The 23,009-nt window shown below is 35.0% G+C and overlaps 2 protein-coding genes across 4 annotated transcripts; both read left to right on the plus strand.

Annotated features, from left to right (window-relative positions):
• The first annotated feature begins 214 nt into the window (after window positions 1–214).
• On the plus strand, window positions 215–9,137 carry LOC104724772 (putative ALA-interacting subunit 2). 3 transcript variants are annotated; one of them, XM_087474089.1, is made up of 9 exons: window positions 243–597; window positions 771–832; window positions 926–1,000; window positions 1,083–1,199; window positions 1,324–1,394; window positions 1,483–1,780; window positions 1,866–2,155; window positions 2,228–2,313; window positions 8,714–9,137. In XM_087474089.1, the coding sequence occupies exons 1-8, from the start codon at window positions 516–518 to the stop codon at window positions 2,271–2,273; spliced, it is 1,041 nt and encodes a 346-aa protein (XP_087330215.1). In that variant the 5' UTR covers window positions 243–515; the 3' UTR covers window positions 2,274–2,313; window positions 8,714–9,137. The 3 variants fall into 3 exon arrangements, with proteins under 3 accessions (XP_010441621.1, XP_087330215.1, XP_010441622.1); XM_010443320.2 differs by lacking the exon at window positions 8,714–9,137 and adding an exon at window positions 2,876–3,387; XM_010443319.2 differs by lacking the exon at window positions 8,714–9,137 and having other exon boundaries at window positions 215–597; window positions 2,228–3,387.
• Window positions 9,138–9,549: 412 nt separating this feature from the next.
• LOC104724773 (uncharacterized) lies at window positions 9,550–11,085 on the plus strand. The gene is made up of 3 exons (XM_087474090.1): window positions 9,550–9,701; window positions 9,815–10,543; window positions 10,627–11,085. Exons 2-3 carry the CDS (start codon window positions 9,990–9,992, stop codon window positions 10,964–10,966), a joined length of 894 nt encoding a protein of 297 aa, XP_087330216.1. The 5' UTR covers window positions 9,550–9,701; window positions 9,815–9,989; the 3' UTR covers window positions 10,967–11,085.
• Window positions 11,086–23,009: the final 11,924 nt, after the last annotated feature.

Below are 23,009 nucleotides of genomic sequence, written 5' to 3' on the forward strand. Positions count from 1 at the left end.
TTTGTGAAATATTTTGATGTAGGAACTAGGAATAGCTTATTCACCCTTTTTGCAGCTGTTTACAATATTACTTTTTTTTAATATCATAAATAGTCCCTACAATTTCGCTTATTACATATTTTCCCCAATTTTCTCTTTATATTACAATTGATCCATTTTAAATAAATAAAAAACATATTAGCATCATAATGACCTAATATTTTAGTTTATTCCATATTATAAAACTTTTCAAATTCAGTCCTCAGTTTCTAAAAAAATTTCTGGTTGTATATTTTTTTCTCCTTTCAATTTTGTTCAAGAAAAAAAAAAAGATTTTAATTTACAAATTCAAAAACAAAAATCTAGATCAGGAGAATTTACCCAGAGAGAGAGAGAGCAAAAGAGAGAGAGAGAGAGGAAGAGACCAACGCGATTTATCGATCCACCGGAGTTTTTGTCCCCTCCCCCGCCGCGAAAGAGAATTAATATCGTCTTCCCGATGTATTGCTGAAGTAGTGAAGACAGTGGGGATAATAATGATGGAAGTGGAAGGGTCGAGCACTTCGATGAATCGTGCTTCTGATCAATCCTCCTCCTTACGATCCAGACGATCTAAAGGTAAAATCATAAAACTTTCTTCTTCTCTCTTTAAGGATTTCGAAGTTTCAATCAAAGTCTTTAGTTTTATATAGTTCTTACGTGTTTAATCTAGGGCAAGAATTTGATGTGATTTGGTATCGATTTGTTGCAATTGTTTTATTAGACTAATGTAACATTTTTCGATTTGGCAGCTCTGTATCAGTTTAAGCAGCAGAAACTCCCAGCTTGTAAGCCAGTCTTAACACCAACGTCGGTTAGTAGTAGTAACATGAATCTTTGTGACCTGAAAAAAAGCTAAGCTTTTTATTTTGGTTCTTGGAACTTTACATTTTACATGTCTGTGCAGGTTATAACAGTGTTTCTACTGATGGGTTTTGTTTTCATTCCCATTGGTCTCATTACTCTTCGTGCTTCTCGTGATGTAAGTCTCCTTTAATCGAATGAAATGGTATTGAAACTTGTCTTTCTATTGTGTTTGGGGTTTTGAATCCTTTCAATGGCAGGCTATTGAAATTATAGACCGGTATGATGTTGATTGCATTCCTGAAGAATATAAAACCAATAAATTGTTGTATATAACTGATTCATCTATCCCAAAGAATTGTACGCGTTACTTGAAGGTAAATTTCTTTTCTGCTCCATTGATTCCCCCAACCAGTAGAAATCTTAACAGTCTCTTCATTGTTGCATATTGGTGCGTTTTTCTACTCCTCAGTATCATTTATTTTGTATCAACAATTATAGGTACAAAAGTATATGAAAGCTCCAATTTTTATCTACTACCAGCTCGATAACTACTATCAAAACCACCGTCGGTAAATTAGCTAGATCCCTTGTTGATTTACTTATTAAATTTGGTGATGAGAAAGTCCAACATTTTGTGGCCGTTGATTTTTTTTGCAGGTATGTAAAGAGTAGAAGTGATCAGCAACTGTTACATGGACTTGAGTATAGCCACACAAGTTCTTGTGAACCCGAGGAGTCAGCTAATGGCCTCCCGATTGTTCCTTGTGGTTTGATGGCTTGGAGTATGTTCAATGATACATTTGCGTTTGCTCGTGAAAGAACGAAACTGAAGGTGAGCCGGAATAACATTTCGTGGAAAAGTGACCGTGAGCACAAGTTTGGAAAGAATGTGTATCCTCTCAATTTCCAGAATGGAACTTTGATTGGTGGAGCAAAGTTAGATCCGAAAATTCCAGTATGCATTCTTTAACCACTTAATTCTATTACCATAAAAATCTTAATCATATAGTTTAGCTTAGGCAATGCTGTTTAATCTGCAGCTAAGTGACCAAGAGGACTTTATCGTGTGGATGCGAGCAGCTGCGTTGCTAAGCTTCCGGAAGTTATATGGAAGAATTGAAGAGGACTTGGAACCTGGAAACGTTGTTGAAGTAAATTTGATGAACAATTACAACACTTACAGCTTTAGTGGGCAGAAGAAGCTTATTCTATCCACATCAAATTGGTTAGGAGGAAGAAATGATTTCCTCGGCATCACCTATATTGTCGTTGGTTCTTCTTCCATAGTCATATCCATCATCTTCATGCTGCTCCATTTGAAAAATCCGAGGTAAAAAAAGGATACATTGGCATAAACCCTTTCTTTTGTTCAATTGCTTATATACATCATTCTCAATCTCAGGCCTTATGGGGATAATTCTTGGAACAAGAAAAGCCTTTCAAGTTGAGAAGCTCTTACATTCTTACTCTGACAGATTCCGATTCCAGGTTCATATATATTCCTACCTACTCAAGAGCTGTAATTTGTCACTATATATATGATCATCTAGATAAAAGGAGTACGTAACCTATCTGTGAGCCTATAGTTCTAGAAAACTGAGAGAAGGTTCCTCCGTTCTCTCTATGATCCTTGTGTTCGGGTTCTAAAGATTAAATGAAAAGATAATTGTTTGACCCTTCTTTTACTCTTAAACCTCTAATGTGATGGGTTTAATTGGGTATATCTGTTTTTAGAGCCTCTAAGTTTAGCAAATCTAAGAAAAGCATTATAGAGAATGCATCAGTGGCGCTCTGCAAACCTTACATTTATTTTCTTCTCAATTTTCCATATTTGCACCACCTGAAGTCTCTCTATATAGCCTCTCCCATTTGTATTCTCCACATCATATGCACCTCTAAGTTCTCCCATTGAAAGATCTTTCATTCATCAAGTCAAAAGCATCTTTCAATCTTCCTCTGCCCTCCTCACTCGTAAAAGATCCATTTTTTTCTTTCTCAAACTAAACCCGTGTTTTTCCTTCTGCTGCATCGGATTGTTGTCGGCGAAAAGAGAACTGGGTGAAAGAAAAAAAAATGGCCAAGGAAATGAGGTTTGTTCAAACATGGGGAGAGGTAGCACCAAGGCTTATTGCATCTCACCAGAAACAACAACAACAATTCTCAAACTTGCCAAAGCTTGAGACGATTTTCGAAGAAGGATGTTGCGTTGATAGTCTTTCTGTTAGGGCGCCGAAGCGGATTGTAATCTTTCTTCCTCTTGCACTCTCAATGATTTTGTACAGGTGTTGCACAAGAGTATCATAGGTTATTGATTTGACTTTGTCTATTGGTATTGAGACTTTTGAATCTGTGATGATGAGAAGAAGAGAATGTTCAGGACGATATACAAGAGAGATTGGAAATGTTGTTGATGATGCAAAGTTAAGGACAAAATCTCTATGCGAAATTAGGTCAAGAGAGAGTTGAAATTGAATTGTCTGTGTTTTTTCTTTCCAGGATTTGTAATCTGATTGCTGATTCTGATTTATTCAATTGAATAAACTCTGATGAGTTCTAGACAAATACAAGCTTTAGTTCAGTTTTTGTTTGGCTTCGATTCAATTCTTTACATTTTGGACAAAATTCACTACTACACATCGAGAAAAAACTCCCCAAATCTGTATATTTTTGATCCTATGTTCTTTGAGGAAGTATGTTACGGTGTAAATGCATAATCCAAATGGACTCCCTCGAAGAGCTCTTTGTCCTTAATCACAATGTGTTTTTTATAATACCAATCCTGTATGGCTATGCGGCCATCTGGAGATTCGTTGACAGAATATGCGAGTGTAAGGATGTAGTCAAGTAACATATACGGGTAGACTGGCATAGACCAGTACCACCGAACCATCTTCTTGTTGTTGTGTTGTGTCTCTGCCACATGTAATTAACAACATTGATCTGATTAATTATATCTATAAATTTGAACTATTAGTATACAGTAATTAATAGAAAGTACTGAAAAGCTTACGATGGCATTTTTGAAGACAAGAGGCTTCACAAGGCGGTTGAGAAGTTGAGACATTTTGCTAAATCTTCTAAACTATTGTGGTTTAGTTCTTGTACAATTTACATCTCAGCCGAATACTGTCTGCAAAGATAACCTTGAACACCAAGCTGACATTAAAGAACATTATTAAGGAAATACAAAAGTTTGGACACCAAGTTCAAGCATATAAATTAGGCATGACAAATACTAAGAAAACAGCATATAATTTCATACCAAAAAAAAATTACTATATCTTAGACGCCAAGTTCAACAGATTTTAAATAAACAATAGAAAAATAATTAGGTTCACTTCCTCCTTTTCAACCAATCAAAATCTTCTATACATTATTTTATTTTAAAATTAAATTAACAAACAAAACCAATTAAGAAAACAAATTATGTATACTTTTAATTAAGGAAAATTAAATATTGGCTTGGTTTAGATTTTACAATTAGAACAAAATTATGTGTCGGTTTGGGTTTACAAATAAATTGTTTAGGGTTTAGATTTTACAATCAAAACGAAATTATATGTCGGTTTAGGTTTGCAAATAATTTTTTTAGGGTTTAGATTTTATAATTAAAACGAAATTATATGTCGGTTTGGGTTTACAAATGAGGTGGTTAGGGTTTAGATTTTATAATTAGAACGAAATTATATGTCGGTTTGGGTTTACAAATGAGATGGTTAGGGTTTAGATTTTACAATTAGAACAAAATTATATGTCGGTTTGGGTTTACAAATGAGATGGTTAGGGTTTAGATTTTACAATTAGAACGAAATTATATGTCGGTTTGGGTATACAAATGAGATGGTTAGGGTTTAGATTTTACAATTAGAATGAAATATATGTCGGTTTGGGTTTATAAAAGAGTGGTTTAAGTTTTTAATTTTATAATAATGTATACAGATTTTGTTTTCTTATTTTACAAGGAGGTGAATGGAGAGGTTCACCCCTAGGGGTGAACATAAGTATTGTTCTAAACAATACTGGAAGAAAAATCTTCATGGCAATTTCGTGTAGAAAAATACTTAGGTTCAACCAATCAAAATGTTCAATCTAATATTTTATTTAAAAAAAAATTATAAATAAATTAAAAAGCAAAACAAATTAAAGAAACAAATTCTGTATATTTTATTTAAAGAAAGTTAAATATTAGCTTGGTTTAGATTTTACAATTAAACGAGTTTGTATATCGGTTTGGGTTTATATATGAGAATTAGGGTTTAGATTTTATAATTAAAACGAAATTATATGTCGGATTCGGTTTAGAAATAATGTGGTTAGGGTTTAGATTTCATAGTTAGAACAAAAATATATGTCGGTTTGGGTTTACAAATGAGATGGTTAGGGTTTAGATTTTACAATTTGAACAAAAATATATGTCGGTTTGGGTTTACAAATGAGATGGTTAGGGTTTAGATTTTACAATTAGAACGAAATTATATGTCGGTTTGGGTTTACAAATGAGATGATTAGGGTTTAGATTTTACAATTAGAACAAAATTATATGTCGATTTTGGTTACAAATGAGATGGTTAGGTTTTAGATTTTACATACAATTAGGGAAATTATACGTCGGTTTGGGTTTATAAATGAGATGGTTAGGGTTTAGATTTTACAATTAGAACGAAAATATATGTCTGTTTGGGTTTACAAATGAGATGGTTAAGGTTTAGATTTTACAATTAGAACAAAATTATATATCGGTTTGGGTTTATAAAGCAGCAGTTTAAGTTTCTAAATTTATAATAATGTATACATATTTTATTTCCTTATTTTGTAAGGGGGTGAATGAAGAGGGGTGAACCCAATTATGTCTCTTTCGTGTATATATAAAGAGTACCAAAAAAATCTCTTTAGAGATTATATAGAGTAAAAGTGTGGACATAAACTTTACATTGTACAATAATGGCTCATTGTGTATCTAATCAGAGACAACAACAACAATTATCAAACTTGCCAAAGCTTGAGACTATAGTTCCTTTCACTGTTAGGGCACCTAAGCGGATTGTTATTTTTGTGCAAGTAACATAATGATGCACAAGAGTAATCTATCAGACATTTTTATTATGTGATGGTGAGAATAATCGAATACTATTTTGGACAAGAAAAGATTGGAAATGTTATTATATATGGAAAGTTGATGATGACAATAATATATATAGTAGTATTTTTGCAGCAGTTTTTGCTCAAAAATATTTTTTGGAAAGTTTTTACATTGAATACTATTTAATGCTTATATTCATATCCAAACAAGTTTAGTTAACTTTCTCTATTATACTTATAACCAAACACAATTAAAATATTTTAAATATCCATATATATAATGTTCTATAATTAATATAAACTAGATTCAGACCCGCACGTACGTGCGGGGTTGTTTTCTAAAATTATTTTATTTTATTTTAATTTTCTTTTTGAAAATATAACCTCAGTAAATGCAACTATTTGTTTTGTTATCTGTAAAGGCAACTACTTTTTTTTTTTAAAAGGGAATATGTCTAGTTTGGGACAAAAAATAGTAAGAGAAAGTGGTATGTCTCGTCTCATATATGATTTTCTATCTCATAACTGTGGTTTAAATATTAGACTATCATACTAATTAAAATAATTAATGAAATCTAAAATAATATATTTATCTTGAATTAAAATAATTTGGCTACAGATATTAAATATATTTTATCTCATACAATTTAAATTTTTATTAGTGAGATAGAGTAAAAATAATGTTAACTACCCATTTGTAAAAAAGGGTTCTTTTCTAATATTGTAAAAATATATTTTATTTTTACAATTAAAATAGCTTTACATTAACTATTTTATTTTTAGTTAACATTTTACTCTACTACTTTTTTGTTTGGGATAAGAATATATAGTTAATATTCGATTTAGAAAATATATTAACTGTCTAAAATATATTAACATATTAGATTTAAACTAATATAGAATTATATATATTCAAAATAATATATAATTATTGAGATTTCGTAAATTAATTGCCTATAAATCTATAAACGTAGTTAGATTGTTTAAATTAAAGTAGATTTTTTTGTGTGTTTGTAGCTATTTATAGTAAATATTAGTAAATATCTATACTATTAAATAAAGTATTTTGTTATGGACATTTCGATTTTGGTTAAACAATACTTTTGCTTTTCCAAACTACCGACAGCAATTAGTGTTCTAAAGCAAAGGTAAGATCTTTTTTTTAAATCTTGAATGTTTGTTTAGTGAAATAACAATATAGACGTCATCATACATGATTAGTAGGGAAAATTAGAAAAGGAGGTTTTTTTGTAGTATAGATATTTAGAAAATTTATTTCAGATTATAAAAAATTATTTTCCTATCATCTCTTTTTGATTTTAAAATTTAAATGTAGTGAATCGTCATATAATAAGTAAAATTAATAAAAATGTGTATTTTTTCCTGCATATATTGTGATTTAAATTTTTTTAAACAAACATATATTACTCAATTAATATAAAAAGTGTGTGTTCAACATACATATATAGTAAATGTACTGTATATAGTAAATTATAAATTTTTAAAAAGTTTATAATCTATAACTGATATATCTACACTTAATAAAAAATTTAAAATTATAAATATTTAAACATATTAAATCTTCAAAATTACACAAACGAGTTTGGCATTACAGGATTGAATTAATAAAAATAAACTATCAGTAATATAATATTTTAATACGGGTTAAATCCTTATTTTAATGTTTTAACAAGACTAATATAAAATATGTCGAATCAAACTGATTTAATTAAGATTGTAGTAAACAAAAATTAGTGTGCGGTATACCACGGTTTATATATTAAATCACTAAAATTAACAAAAGATTATATTAGCAAAATTAATTTTATGTATTATATGATGATTCACTACATTTAGAATTTAAAATCAAAAAGAGATGATAAAAAAATATTTTTTTTTAAATCTAGAATTGTAAAACATTATATTAATTTAAATATCTATATTATTTATATGGATATTTAAAATATTGTTATTGTGTTTGGTTATAAGGATAGTATAGAGAGTTAACTAAACTTGTTTGGATATGAATATATACATTTAATGGCATTCAGTGGTAAATGTTTCCAAAAACAGAATTTTGAACAAAAAGTGATGCAAAAATACTATAGATTTATTTTTAAATGTAAAGCAACACTTAAAAGAAAGGAGAAATCACTGCTTTATATTTCCTTCTCTACCTTCAAATACATCTAATTATTTATTTCCTATGTATGGGGAAAGGGTATTGGTAAAATAAAAGACATAATTAAATTGAAAAATATTCATGAGATTATTATGTAAACTAGTGGGTCATTAGATCAAATAATATGATACAATTTTAGCAAAAATTTCTAAATGTAAAGCAACACTTAAAGAAAGGAGAAATCGATTCTTTATATTTCATTTCCTTTTCTTCCTTCAAATATGTCTAATTATTTATTTCCTAAAGAATATTATTCTCTTCTTTAAAGTCAACCTGTTGTTCAAGCATAAGTCTATAGAGACGACTAGAGAAGACCCACAAGAGAGATCACATCAAGTCATCAACATAGTTCAAAGATTTTAGAAAAATGTCTCAACCTCTCAGCCGAATCATGAAGCCCCTTGTCTACACAAACATCTTCGTAAGCTTCTTTTTTTTTTTTTCAGTTCAGTTTCTACAATCATTAAGGTTTTATATTTTGGTTCTACTAGTGTTTATTTTTGTATGATTATCTCATGGTATGTATTTCTTAACTTTAATTTGTTTCTTGTTAAGACACATCTGAGTTTTGAAATCTTAGGAGTTAATTTTATTCATTCATTTTGTGACTATATCATGTCTTTGAAGGTACTTTGGGGACGACTTTAGACTTCACAACACAAAAAAATTCAAGGTGTTTAGAGTGGATGAAAAGATATCCGATAGAAAAACAAAATACATGTATCTCACCGACATCATTGGAGATCTTAGTATTTTTCTGGGACTTGGTGAAGCTTTTTGTGTCAAAGCGAGCACTACTCCTGGTCTAAGGCCTAATTGCATCTATTTCATGGGACACAACTATGGTGTTTTCGATATCACCACCCAAACTTGCACTCTCTTCTCCACCGACGAAGGTTATTTAAGCTCCACTGAATTTCCTTCTTGGCCTCATCCACTTTCTCTCACTCCTAAATTACTTTGATGGCATTGTTGTATTTCTTTTTTATATATATGCTCTATTTGAAAGAAATACACTTTTTACAATAAAAATATATGCATTTATCTTAAATATAATATTTTATTAATTTTAATTATTTATCTAATTTTTAAATAAAAAAGAAACTTAATTGAATTAAAGAATGACAAGTGTCAAGTGGGTATGTTACAAGTGAATCTGTTTTTTTTTTTTCGTTATATGTTTTTAAACTTTTTTTAATGGTGAGAACTCCATGAAGATATCTTTGGTATGTTGATATGCATGAAGCTGCTGAATGGTGAATATATATTGAAAAATATTCATGAGATTATTATGTAAACTAGTGGGTCATTACATCAAATAATATGATAGATTTTTAGCAAAAATTTCTAAATGTAAAGCAACACTTTAAGAAAGGAGAAATCAATGCTTTATATTTCATTTCCTTTTCTACCTTCAAATACGTCTAATTATTTATTTTCTAAAGAATATTATTCTCTTCTTCAATGTCAACTTGTTGTTCAAGCATAAGTCTATAGAGACGACTTGAGAAGACCCACAAGAGCGATCACCTCAACATAGTTCAAAGATTTTAGAAAAATGTCTCAACCTCTCAGCCGAATCATGAAGCCCCTTCTTGTCTACACAAATATCTTCGTAAGATTCTTCTTTTTTTTTTTTTTTTTTTTCAATTCTTCCTACAATCATTAAGGTTTTATTTTATGGTTCTACTATTTTGTGTTTCTCTTTGTATGGTTACATTTTGGCAGAGACACAATAACATGGTTCGGTGGTGTTCCTCTACGCCGATCTACCCATTAATGTTAATTGACCACCTCCTTAAGGTCGGAGGTTCTTCAAATGGTAACAACTCGATATCAAGAAGGTCCGGATCAGAGGGTGAGAATGAAATCATAATCAAGAACTAGAGAAGTCCGCGACGCAATGAGTACAGGATTTAATCAAAATGGAGTGAATATTCACATGAAGGAAAAAACACTACTCCGTGATATGGATAACGTTCGTCTATACATCTATTACAAGCCCTCTGACCCTAAATCAAAATCTGTTTCTGTTCATCTACCTCCTCTTCCAAAAGGCTCACAAATCCAAAACCTTGCCATGTCCTCTCTTCCTGACCTGGAAAATGATGACTGGGTCGTTGCTATCAAGTTATCGGTATCTCGGCTTAGGCTATATAGGCACAAGGACTTACGGTGGATCGATATTAAAACCACGCATGGGCATGAGTCTATATGCCCATACTCAAGTCTCATGCACTCTAAGAAAGATCAGAGATTCTACATTCCAAGCCCTGGGTGCGAACACTTGTGCTCATTTGGTCTCAACTTCAAAGAGAAAGACAAGCTCGAGTATGATCTCATTCGGAAAAAAGATCTTCCTCAGTATATGTTGTACGAAATGGAGAAGATGAATTCGTATACAAGGACAGATCATCTAGTAGAGTCACCTTCTGGGGAGCAATTCCTCATCTCATGGTACGTACTAGATAGTCTTTTGTTATTTTGTTTTCTTAAGTATATAGCTGTTTCGTTATAATGACTCTCTCGTATGTTTGAAGGTACTACGGGGACGACTTTGAGTCAGACACAGTCGTGCAAAAAACAAAGAGGTTCTTGGTGTTTAAAGAGAAGCAGAGATCGGATACAGGAGACAAAGATATGTATTACACTGAAGATATTGGAGATCTTTGTATTTTTCTTGGACATGGAGAAGCTTTGTGTGTTCCAGCGAGCTCGTCTCCAGGTCTTAAGCCTAACTGCATCTATTTCGTGGGACATAACTTTGGTGTTTACGATATCACCACCCAAACCTGCACTCTCTTCTACACAGAGGAAGGTCCATTAAGATCCACTGCATTTCCTTACTGGCCTCATCCATTTTCCCTCACTCCTACTTGATATGGTGTTTGGGGTTCTTATTTAATTACCGTATGAAATTACTATTTACTCATGTTTTATTTCAATGTATGACAAAAATTATTTTTTTTTTCAAAAAAAAGAAAAAAAATTATTACTATTAAGACTTTCAAGGATACATTAAAGGATTTTTAAGAAATTATATCGAAGAAGAAAGGGGAAAAAAACAAGTTAATTAAAGCCATTCGAATGCATTTAAAATATAAAAAATTGTTTTTCAATGATTATCAAGTGTTTTTTATTTTAATATGGATTTTGAAGCTTAGAGATGTCATGTTTCTGGGCCTGGTCCCTGTTTGGCTTCCAGGTCCTGTTTCACTGAAGTTGCTCTCTGGTTCGGCTTTTCGGTTGCTGCCTTGTGGGTTGGTCATTGTCAGGTGCCTAAACTTAGCATCAAAGTCGAGATCTTTTTCAGCGAGATGCTCGAAGTATGCATCATAGCTATGCATTCTCTCTGCACTTTGTTGGATTTAAGTCGTTTGAGTTTGAATACATTCTTTAGCGAAAACTAGCTTCTGAGCCAAAATAACCTGGTCATTAGTCTGAGACATAGGCGGTGGACCGCTACTGCTAGAGGATGCTTCAAATTGCAAAGAACCAACCCAAAAAATCATGTTTTTCTTCTTTAAAGAAACCTAAGAACAAAACAATAATGAACTTGTAAGTTCCATGGGAATCAAAGAAAGACAGACACAAAACTCAAAGAAAGACAAAGACAACGAATTACAAACAACCACTTGAACAGATGAAAATTATTTGGCATCTACAAGACATACAAAGTATTTAAAATAGACAAGTTAATTATTACAAGTTCATTATTCATTATCCTAGAACTCCAGAAAAAAAAGACAACCGCTTAAACAAAAAAAAAACAGATAAAGTATTTACAACTTACCGATGTGTAAATTTTGTTTATGAATGGGCAACCCACCAGGAGCAGTGATCTCTCCATTATCCCCTGTACAAAGCCTAAATTCTAACTCTTGAATCTTGGACGACACCTCATTGAACAGGGACACAGACTTGCCATCCGTAAATGACCCATCAGGCTTTCGATGAGTCTCTTCTAGGATGCGTACAAAATCAGGAGTTAACTCACCAGTTAACTCAGAGTGAAAAAGAGAAAAAGAGAGTTGATTAGTCAATTATTAATTGACCATAAGGTCTAAACACTTACATGTTTTCGAGCACTTACATGTCTGAAAAAGAAGGCCTAAACACTTGCATGTTTTTGAGCACATGCTTTAAAAGAGGTTTGGCCTGGCAGTGCTTATATATTTTGGTGCCATCATGATCATGATATCGAGCATTAAGGCTGTGGTTACTCTTGACTTCTGATTTGGGATCATGCCAATATTTAACAAGACCACCCCATACTTGAGTATCAATCCACCGTGGTTTTGCCTCATCACCTTTTAGTTTTCACTTTAACTTCCACCTAGACACTTGATCACACTCCTGTAGGGCTGTTGTCAGCCGTACAAACACTTGATCACACATCATGTAAGCCCTTGAAAAAGCATCCAACCACTTTCCTCACTATCCTAGGGAGGTTGATTAGTGAAGAAAACGGCATAAAACGAGCATGGGATCTAGATAAGTTTCTCGGGATGCCTATCCTGCATAAGCGGATAAACAAAGACACATTTGGGACTATTGATGAGCGGGTGTCGTCAAAACTTTCAGGTTGGAAAGGTCACATATTGAGTTTAACAGGCCGCATTACTTTGACGAAGTCGGTGCTGTATTCAATTCCAATCCACTCGATGAGCACTATCTTATTGCCTAAATCCACTATGTCAAGGTTGGATGCTTTTTCAAGGGCTTTTATTTGGGGGAGCACCGTGTAAAATAAAAAAACAACACCTAGTGGCCTGGAAGAAGGTATGTTTACCAAAGAATGAAGGTGAATTGGGGGTTAAATCCTCTGAAGTGATAAACAAAGCTCAAATTGCTAAGATTGGCTGGTGTATAATGCATGATAAAGTGAGTCTGTCGGCAAGGATGCTTTGGTGTAAGTATAAGATTGGAGATTATCCGGATATCACTTGAACTAAAGCCAGGGGTACTTGGTCTTCTACTTGGAGGAGTGTGGGATCATGTTTAAGGGATGTGGTGTTCCCATGTTTGAGGTGGGTTCTGGGAGATGGACACTCTTTCAAGTTTTGGACAGACCATTGGTTGGGTGAGGAACCATTTGTTAATGGGAGAGTGAGGGATATACCAGCATATCTTATTGAGCTAAGAGCGTGTGACCTTTGGGTGGACGGTTTGGGATGTGACCTGCCTCAAATTACACAGTTTGTTTCTCCTTTGGACAAGTTACAGTTGGAAACAATTGTGGTTGACTTATCTACGGGCGCTAAGGATATAGTGGCATGGGAGAAAACTCGGATGATCTTTTCACGGTACGTCTACTTACTCCTTTTTGTCACGACAGAATGAGCCAAGAGCAAGTATGGAGAGTTTTTTCGGAAGAATTTGGAGATCCATTCCCCCTGAAAGGGTCCGAGTCTTTCTCTGGTTGGCAACTAGCCAAGTGATCATGACAAATGATGAGCGTTAAAGGTGTCACTTAAGTGATTCAGGGAATTGTCAAGTTTGTAAAGGTGGGGAGGAGAAAATTTTGTTCATGTATTGAGAGATTTTCCTGCTATGTCAGGGCTATGGAGCTGGATCTTATTGCCAAGTAAGAGAGGGTTGTTCTTTAGCAAGTTGTTGTTAGGATGGATGTATGGGAACTTGGGGGATATGGTGCTGCAGTTTGATGTTCCTTGGGCTACAGTCTTTGGAATGGCAGTATGGTGGAGATGGAAGTGGAAATGTATCTGGAGAGAGTGAAAAATGTCGAGATAGGGTGCGGTTTGTTGAGGATAAAGCAAAGGAAGTTTTTAAGGCACATTTGGTGGCTGGTAAGGGAACTCCAGAGAAGGTGCGGATGGTAAGACATATTGTTTTGGCTCCGCCTCATGCTGATTGGGTTAAGCTAAACACGGACGAGGCATCTCGTGGTAATCTAGGGTTGGCTGCAGCTGGGGGAGTTTTAAGAGATAGTGAGGGGAGATGGTTATATGGTTTTGCTTTGAATATAGGGTTTTGTTCAGCGTCGTTGGCAGAGCTCTGAAGAATATACTATGGTTTGGTCTTTGCCTGGGAGAGAAGGGTTACTCGGGTGGAGTTAAAGGTGGATTCGGAGATGGTGGTGGGATTCTTCAAGACTGGGATTAGTGCTATTCATCTCCTATCATGCCTAGTACGTTTGTGATATGACTTTCTTTCGAAGGACTAGATAGTCTGGATATCTCATGTGGATAGAGAGGCGAATTATTTAGCAGATGGTTTGGCTAACTATGCATTTGATCAACCGTTAGGAGGTACTCGTTTGAGGATTGTCCTTGTGTTCATTCAATATTATTAGAGGATTTTATTGGGTCTACGTACCCTCGTCATGTGCGGTTGTAATTTTAATTTTTTTTCTTTTTAATAAAGTGAGGGACGTTTTTTTTTTGTCAACCAAACATTAAATTAGAAGATAACTCCAAGGTTGGTAGCCCAAACCGGAGGAAAAGTGTTTACAAAAGAAATTGCAGTAAGTAAAGATCTCGAAGAGCGGGCAAGACAATCTGCCCGTACATTAATCGTGCGCGGCATCCTCGAAAGATTGAAGGAAGGAAAGGATGATCGTAGCAAGCTGAACTAATCCAATAAATTGGAGAAGGCGGGCCATTCCTCAGGAGATTGCACCATCGCGACTAGTTCTGTACAATCCGTCTCGAAAATCTGACAGTTTATCCTTCTCTCTAGTATGGAAGCCATCGCCCAAATCAACGCCTGAAGCTCCGAGTATAAGGGTGAGGATCCGCGACGCTGGCTTCATGCTCTTAGTAACAACGTTATATCCTCACTATTAAAAAACCACCAACCTAATCCTTCCATGTGATCTGAGGCTTTCCAAGAGCCATCAACCTGACACCAGGGGCCAGGATCCCGAATCTCCAAAGAAGAGAGAACTAGAGAAGCCGAATTAACGGATTTGACCTCCTCCCATAACAGCTTATCCGACGTCGCCTGATTAATGACAGCAACTGGCTCAGCCTCAATACCCTGAAAAACTTTCTTATTCCTGTCTTTCCAAATTGACCAGACTAGCCACGGTGAACTATAAATTATACCGAGGCGACTGACTGGGACGACACCCTCCAATAAAGGAAATCTAAATTCGAGAAAATAGAATTATAGAGGAATCCATCCCGACATAAATCTAGTGAGAATAATTCCCTAATCCTACATGAGCGGGAACACTCAAAAAGAGCATGATTAATAGTCTCCACCATCATACCACATCTTTGACAAAGAGGATCACACTGGCACCCCTATAAGCCAACCGTTCCATCACCGGGAGGGACCCGGAGGCAATTTCCCAGAAAAAATGTTGTATCTTCGAGGGAACCTCAAGACTCCAAGCCTGTGCCCTAAGAGTCGTGCATGTCGGTCTATATTCGACCTCTTTAATTAATTCACATGCAAGCCGATAGCCGGATTTGACCGAATACCTCCCTGATCTAGAATAATGCCAAATCAATTGATCCAGTTTAAAGGATTTACTGATCTTCATCGATACAATGATTGGGATATCCGCTGGATCCATGTACTTTTGGAGGATTGGCATATGCCACTCTTTCGTCCTTGGATTAATCAAATGGTTGACCATGAGATTGGGATGTAACAACCTACCACGGCCATTTGCCAGTCTAGGCTGATTATCCGGAATCCACGGATCACGCCACACCGAAACATTACATCCCGAACCTATTGCCCATCTTGATCCATGTTCCACCAAGCCTTTAGTTGAGAAAATACTTCGCCAAGCAAACGAAGGGGAATAAGGCTTCTTAGCCTGTAGAGGGTGTTTATTCCGAAAATATCGTCCTCGCATACCCCGAGCCATCAGAGATGTTGGATAATGAATTAACCGCCAATACTGTCTAGCCAACATTGCGTCATTGAATTGTTCCATAGCGCAAAAACCTATACCGCCGTCACATTTATCCTTACACATTTTATCCCAAGCGACCCAGTGTAAACCTCGTGCCTTATCGTTTGACTTCCACCAAAATTTTGAGATGGCACTCGTTAAATTAGACGTTATTTCCACTGGCAATTTGTAACAAGACATAACATGAGTTGGGAGAGCCAAAGCAACCGATTTAATCATAACTTCCTTACCACCTCTCGATAAATACTTAGCAGACCAACCATTCACACGATCATCCAACCGCTCATTAACGTAACTAAACACCTTAGCTCTCGAACCCTGTAGATTTACAGGAATACCCAAATACGAGCTCATACCACCTTCTTTTGTAATACCCATTACAGAGTGTAACCGAGTCCTTATTTCAGGGGGAACTTTTTTACCAAACATAATGGATGACTTCTCCAAATTAACTTCCTGCCCCGGCGCTTTCCCGTAATCACTTATAATTTCCATAACCGCAGTACATTCAGCTGCCTCTACCTTACAGAAAAACAAACTATCATCGGCAAGCAACAAATGTGAAATAGTGGGGCAATCCCGAGCTAATTTGATACCCGTAATCCTCTGTTCTCTTTCTGCCTTCTTAATATTGGCAATTAAGACCTCCGTACATAAAATAAACAAATAAGGAGATAATGGGGCAATCCCGAGCTAATTTGATACCCGTAATCCTCTGTTCTCTTTCTGCCTTCTTAAAATCGGAATTCTCTTATGTTTTGCATGAAAGATCAAAACAAAATTAGGATAACTCCCAAATTAATTCTAGACATTATCCAAAAATCTTAGAAAATATTTTTCCTAAAATTTTGTCATTATCCTGTTTAAAGTAAAAGAAAATTTTATCTAAGAAAAAGGAAAATTTCTAATCCTTAAATTGTGTGCATATTTCTTGTTCATACTAGAAATTATCTAGGATTGTTTTCATGCATGTTAAAGCCACGAAATTAAGCATAAAGGCAAGACATGTTTCGTTCTCAAATACCGGTGGCCTAAGTTTAAATTGATGGCATGTTTCGGTCTCAAATACTGCATGACCTAAGACTAAAAAAAATGCATGGTTCAGTCTCAAATACCGCATGCTAATGATCAGATGCATGTCTTCTATTGTGTAGATAGAAAAGCTTAACAATCTCCAATATGCTGCCCTTAATGTCTCTGGAGACAATTACTTACAATGGGCATTGGACACTAAGATCAACCTGAAATCAAAAGACCTATGTGAATGCATTGAAGATGAGAATGATTGCACGGAAAAGAGTATATGTAAGGCGATATTACATATATGCCATCATCTTGCTGAGAGTCTCAAGAACCAATACCTTACCATAGAAAATCCTCTTGAGCTTTGGACAAAGTTGAAAAACAGATATGGACACCAAAAGACGGTGCTCCTACCAAAGGCTCAATTTGATTGAAAACCCCTAAGGATCTAGGATTTTAAATCCATGGATGAGTATAATTCAGAGCTATTTAAGATAGTCTCGATTTTGAAGTTATGTGGTAAGGAGGTTACTGAGGAGGACTTGCTAGAGAAGACATTCTCAACCTTTCACACTAATAACATACTTCTTCAGCAACAGTATCTTGAAAAGGGTTTTAAGACATATGCGAACCTCATCTCTTGTTTGCTACTTGTTGAGCAAAACAATGAGCTATTGTTGATGAACAGTGCAGTGAGGCCTCCTGTATCTACCCCCTTACCAGAGGCTCACAAGGTTGACATTACTAAGAAAGAGCCCAAGGAAATTAAAGAGACCAACTACGTCCATAGAGACAAGTATCACGACCGTGGCCGTGGTAGAGAACGTGGTGGTCGTGGTCAGTACCAAGGAAACCAATATGATGGTTATGGCCGTGGGAACCGATCCGACTTCGGTCGTGGTCGTGGTAGAGGCCGCAGAATTTTCAAACCTCAACATAAAACTAAATCGGTTTGTCACCGATGTGGTATGGCAAATCATTGGGCTAAGATGTGCAAAACACCTAAGCATCTTATTGATCTCTATCAAGAGAGTTTGAAAAAGAATCCAGAAGCTAACTTGGTTCATCTCGATGGTGAAGGAGATTTCGACCATGAGAATGATGACCAATTGGACTATGAAACTTCTGATTGCCTAAGAGAGGATAATTAAATTTTAAATTGGTTGTATTAATTAATTTTAATTATCTATATTTTATGACTTTGAATTTTTTTGAATTATTATTTTGGTTTAAATTCAATTATTTTATTTCCTTCAACATAAAATTATTTGTTTATGTTTAAAACATAAAATTCTTGTCTATTTGAGAAATGGCTAAGGACAAGAATATCATTGTGGTTGATAATGGATTAAGCCACACAATTTTGAAGGATAAGAGTTATTTTGCAAAATCTCATTATGAAAAATGCCAATATTAGCACAATTGCGGGTATAGCAAGTTTAATTGAAGGCTACGGCCATGCACATATTTTATTACCAAATGGCACACATCTTGAACTAAGTGATACCTTATATTCACTCAGCTCAAAGAGAAGCTTATTGAGTTTTAAAGACATTCGTTTGAATGGTTTACATGTTGAAACTAAGGGTGAAGGAAACCAAGAGTTCCTATATATTACCGAAATCATCCAAGGACATAAGAAAGTCCTAGAGACTATACCCGCACTAGCCAATGGTCTTTACCATGCTAAGATTAATATTATAGATGCTAATTTGGCAATGAATAAGATATTCAATGAACAATTCACTTTATGGCATGACCGGCTTGGCCATCCTGGTTCTAACATGATGCGTAAGCTGATATAAATTCAAATGGGCACACTCTTAAAGAGAGAAAAGTTATCCCTAAACATCTCACGTGTGTAGCATGTGCACAAAGGAAACTTATTATAAGGCCATCACCAGTGAAAGTCATTAAAGAGACTTTAAACTTTCTGGAAAGGATACAAGGAGATATATGTGGACCAATACACTCACCTTGTGGGACGTTTAGATATTTCATGGTTCTTATTGATGCATCGATCAAATGGTCGCATGTTTGTTTATTGTCAACTAGAAACCTTGTGTTTGCTAGATTGGTGGCCCAGATCATACGTCTGCGAGCCCACTTTCCAGATTTTCCACTTAAGACTATACGTATAGACAATGCTGGTGAATTTACATCCCTAGCGTTTAATGAATACTTTATGTCCATGGGGGTGAGTGTGGAACATCCTGTGGCACATGTCCATACACAAAATGGATTAGCTAAATCTTTTATTAAATGTATTCAATTGATTGCTCGGCCATTACTTATGAGGTCAAAGCTTCATGTGTCGGCTTGGGGACAAGCAGTATTACATGCAGCTGAGCTTATACGCATCAGGCCATCTAGTGAACATAAATATTCACCATCCCAATTACTAACGGGTCATGAGCCAGATATATCCCATCTAAAAACATTCGGGTGTGCCGTTTATGTACCAATTGCTCCACCACAGAGAACTAAGATGGGACCTCAAAGGAGGATGGGAATATATGTTGGATATGATTCTCCCACCGTTATTAAGTATCTTGAGCCAACTACGGGTGATTTATTTAAGGCCAGATACGCGGATTGTCAGTTTGCTGAATCTGAATTTCCTATATTGGGTGGAGAGAATAACAAGTTGGTCAAAGAATTATCATGGAATCAAACATCCTTAAATTGGCAAGATCCTCGAACTATAGCATGTGATGCAGAGGTCCAAAAGATTATACATTTGCAAAAGCTAGCTATTCAATTGCCAGATTTCTTTGATGACCCAAAGAGAGTAACAAAATCGTACATACCAGCTTGTAATGCACCAGTACGTATTGATGTTCAAAAGGAACACAATAATCAAGTTGCTACAGAGTCTAAGGCCCGTTTGAAACGTGGTAGACCATTAGGTTCCAAAGATAAGAACCCTCGGAAATCTAAGAAAGGTGCAAAACAAACCGAGGTTAAGGAAATTATAGACATGACCGCGACAAATCCTAAGGTACCAAATGAGGTTTGGGACGCTGAACCTCAAGGACCTGAAGGTATTGATAATAATGAGATCTCAATCAATTATATCATGTCTGGAATACAATGGAACCGTAAAGATGTCGACATCGATGATGTATTTTCTTACAAGGTCGCACTTGAGATAAATGAGGATCATGAACCCACGTCTATATTAGAGTGCACTCAAAGTAAAGAATGGATAAAATGGAAAGAAGCCAGTTCTTGGTCCTGAAGTGTCATACCTCAGTGCTATAGGAGCGTTAATGTTCTTGGCTAGCCACACTAGACCAGACATATGTTTTGCCGTGAACCTCCTATCTAGATTTAGCTCTTCTCTGAACCAAAGGCACTGGAACGGTATCAAACATGTGTTGTGTTACCTACAAGGAACGCTTGATTTGGGTTTATATTATACTAACTATAACAAAGATGGTTTAGTTGGTTTTGCTGATGCAAGTTACTTATCGGATCCACATAATTCAAAGTCTTAAACCGGCTATGTGTATACACACGGTGGTACGGCGATTTCGTGGCGTTCTATGAAGCAGAGCATTGTGGCCACTTCATCTAATCATGCGGAAATCCTAGCTATTCATGAAGCCAGGCGTGAGTGCGTTTGGTTAAGATTGATGACACAACATATCAGGACAGATTGTGGCATGGCCGACGATAAGGAAGCAACAGTTATATACAAGGATAATACAACCTGCATCGCACAGCTCAAGGAAGGATATATCAAGGGAGATCGGACGAAACACAATTTACCCAAGTTCTTCTTCACACATGAACTACAAAAGGTCGGAGAAGTTCAAGTGGTACAAGTTCAATCCTGCAACAACTCAGCCGATCTCTTCACCAAGTCTTTACCGACGTCAACATTCAAGAAGCTCACGCATCAGATTGGAATGTGGAGACTTAAGGACTTTTAGTGATGCTTGGAACAGGGGGAGTAATGCGTGTTGTACTCTTTTTCCTTCACCATGGTTTTGTCCCATTGGGTTTTCCTGGTAAGGTTTTAATGACGCATCACCCCCAAGCGTATTGCACTGATCCCTTAGCATTTGCACGGTTATGTCATCCAAAGGGGAGTGTTGTAAAACACGGATGGTGGATCTTCCATAACCGGCCCATACATGTCCTAGTGTGTAAGGCTCATGGTCGTAGGCCCATTATCTTATCCTAGTACTAGTCGTTTTTGTACTAAGGGTTTATCTATCCCTATATATATGTAACACACGATTGAGTTAATGATAATAAGAAGAGAAAGCCTCCTTCGAGTTTCTCTAGTTTACAACAAGTTGAACTTTTTTATTTATAAAATGGTCCTTGAACTTTTAACACTTTTATATTTATGATCAAAATAAATAAAATATATATTTAAATAGTTTAATGATAATTTAATGAAGTGGAGCTTTTGTATTGAACAACACAATACTGAAAGTTTGTCGTAAGATTCAATTCTCATATCAGATAAACAAAAATAACAGTCAAGATTTGGTTTGGTACAGAAGCATTACTCTTATGTTTCACACCTATAAGCATTCAATTCGCAATCCAATCTGCAAAAGCTAAGATTTGCTTATACAACATAACGATAGGTAACACAACGACCAGCGGTTTCACTCGGACGAATGATTTTCACGACCTGCCCACGTTTTAGTCTGAAGTATCTTGCGATTGGATCAGTCACTTGGATCCTTGGAAGCTAACAAAACCCATCAATAAAATATATATTTAAATAGTTTAATAATAATTTAAATTATTAATAATAATTTAATTTGTATATTAATAGGATAATTATTTATAAAGTTAAATTTTACTAATTTTAATATTTTGGTTTAAAAATTTTAAAGGTTTTTTATAGAAAAACATTTTTAAAATTTGAGACTATTATTTGCAAAATAAAATTTATATAAAATCTTATTAAATATAAATAATCTTATGCAATGTATTTCTTTTAATAAATGTGATATTTAAATAATATTTATGAATGTTAAAAATTTAAATAATATCATAATTTTATGAAATTTTCATAAAATAAATGGGTTAGTTTGCAACTTTTATAAGTAAAAAGTATTAATAGTAAAATAAAAAAGGAATCTCTACTGAATATTCTTTTTTAGAGGAAAAAATAGAGGTATCCATTGGAGCAAAAGTCACCTCTATTATAGAGTTCCTCTATTTTAGAGGTAAAAATAGGGAAAACAATTAGAGATGGTCTTAAGGGATTTTTAAGAAATTATATCGAAGAAGAAAGGGAAAAAAACAAGTTAATTAAAGCCATTCAAATGCATTTAAAATATAAAACTGTAAGAAATTAACATTTACTCATGTTTTATTTCAACGTATGAAAAAAAAATTATTTTTTATACAAAATAATAAATAAAGAAAAACTATTAAGACTTTCAGTGCAAGTATACACTATTTTTTAAGAAATTATATCTAAAAAGGAAAAAAGAAAAGAAACAAGTTAATCAATATAAAACTGTTTATAAATGATTTTTTTTTCAACCAAACATTAATTAAATTAAAACAAAACTCCTAGATTGGTTGCCCAAACTGGAGGAAAGTTGTTTACAAAAGTTGTGTCCGACACTAGCAATCTAGAGGAGCGAGCTAAACAATCCGCCTTCACATTGGACGTCCTTGGGATTTTGGATAGGATGAAAAGAGGCAAGGAGGCACTAAGCACCTGGAACTCATCTAGGAGCGTAGAGATAGCCGGCCACCCCTCCGGGGCTTGCACCATCGAAATTAGCTCTGCAGAGTCCGTCTCGAACCTCTGGCTATCAATGCCACTAGAAAGGATACACTCCATCGCCCAAATAATGCTTCCAACTCCGAATGAAGTGGGGACGCACTGCGACGTTGACATCTGGCACCCAAGACTAAATTCATATTCTCATCATCACCACACCACCATCATAAACCTGAGTTTGGTTCCGTAGATTTCCACGAACCATCAACTTGACAACGAATTATCATCTCCGGATTAAG

The sequence above is a fragment of the Camelina sativa genome, chromosome 11 (assembly GCF_030686135.1).
Source record: "Camelina sativa cultivar CO46 ecotype springtype chromosome 11, ASM3068613v1".
NCBI classification, from domain to species: domain Eukaryota; kingdom Viridiplantae; phylum Streptophyta; class Magnoliopsida; order Brassicales; family Brassicaceae; genus Camelina; species Camelina sativa.

Excerpts from the sequence above, each read along its gene's own strand:
- LOC104724773 (XM_087474090.1), top strand. The coding sequence starts at position 9,990 with ATGAGTACAGGATTTAATCAAAATGGAGTGAATATTCACATGAAGGAA. Across the intron at positions 10,544-10,626 it reads GAGCAATTCCTCATCTCATG|GTACTACGGGGACGACTTTG; the intron begins GTACGTACTAGA and ends GTATGTTTGAAG.
- LOC104724772 (XM_010443319.2), top strand. The coding sequence starts at position 516 with ATGATGGAAGTGGAAGGGTCGAGCACTTCGATGAATCGTGCTTCTGAT. Across the intron at positions 833-925 it reads CAGTCTTAACACCAACGTCG|GTTATAACAGTGTTTCTACT; the intron begins GTTAGTAGTAGT and ends ATGTCTGTGCAG. Across the intron at positions 1,781-1,865 it reads AGTTAGATCCGAAAATTCCA|CTAAGTGACCAAGAGGACTT; the intron begins GTATGCATTCTT and ends TTTAATCTGCAG.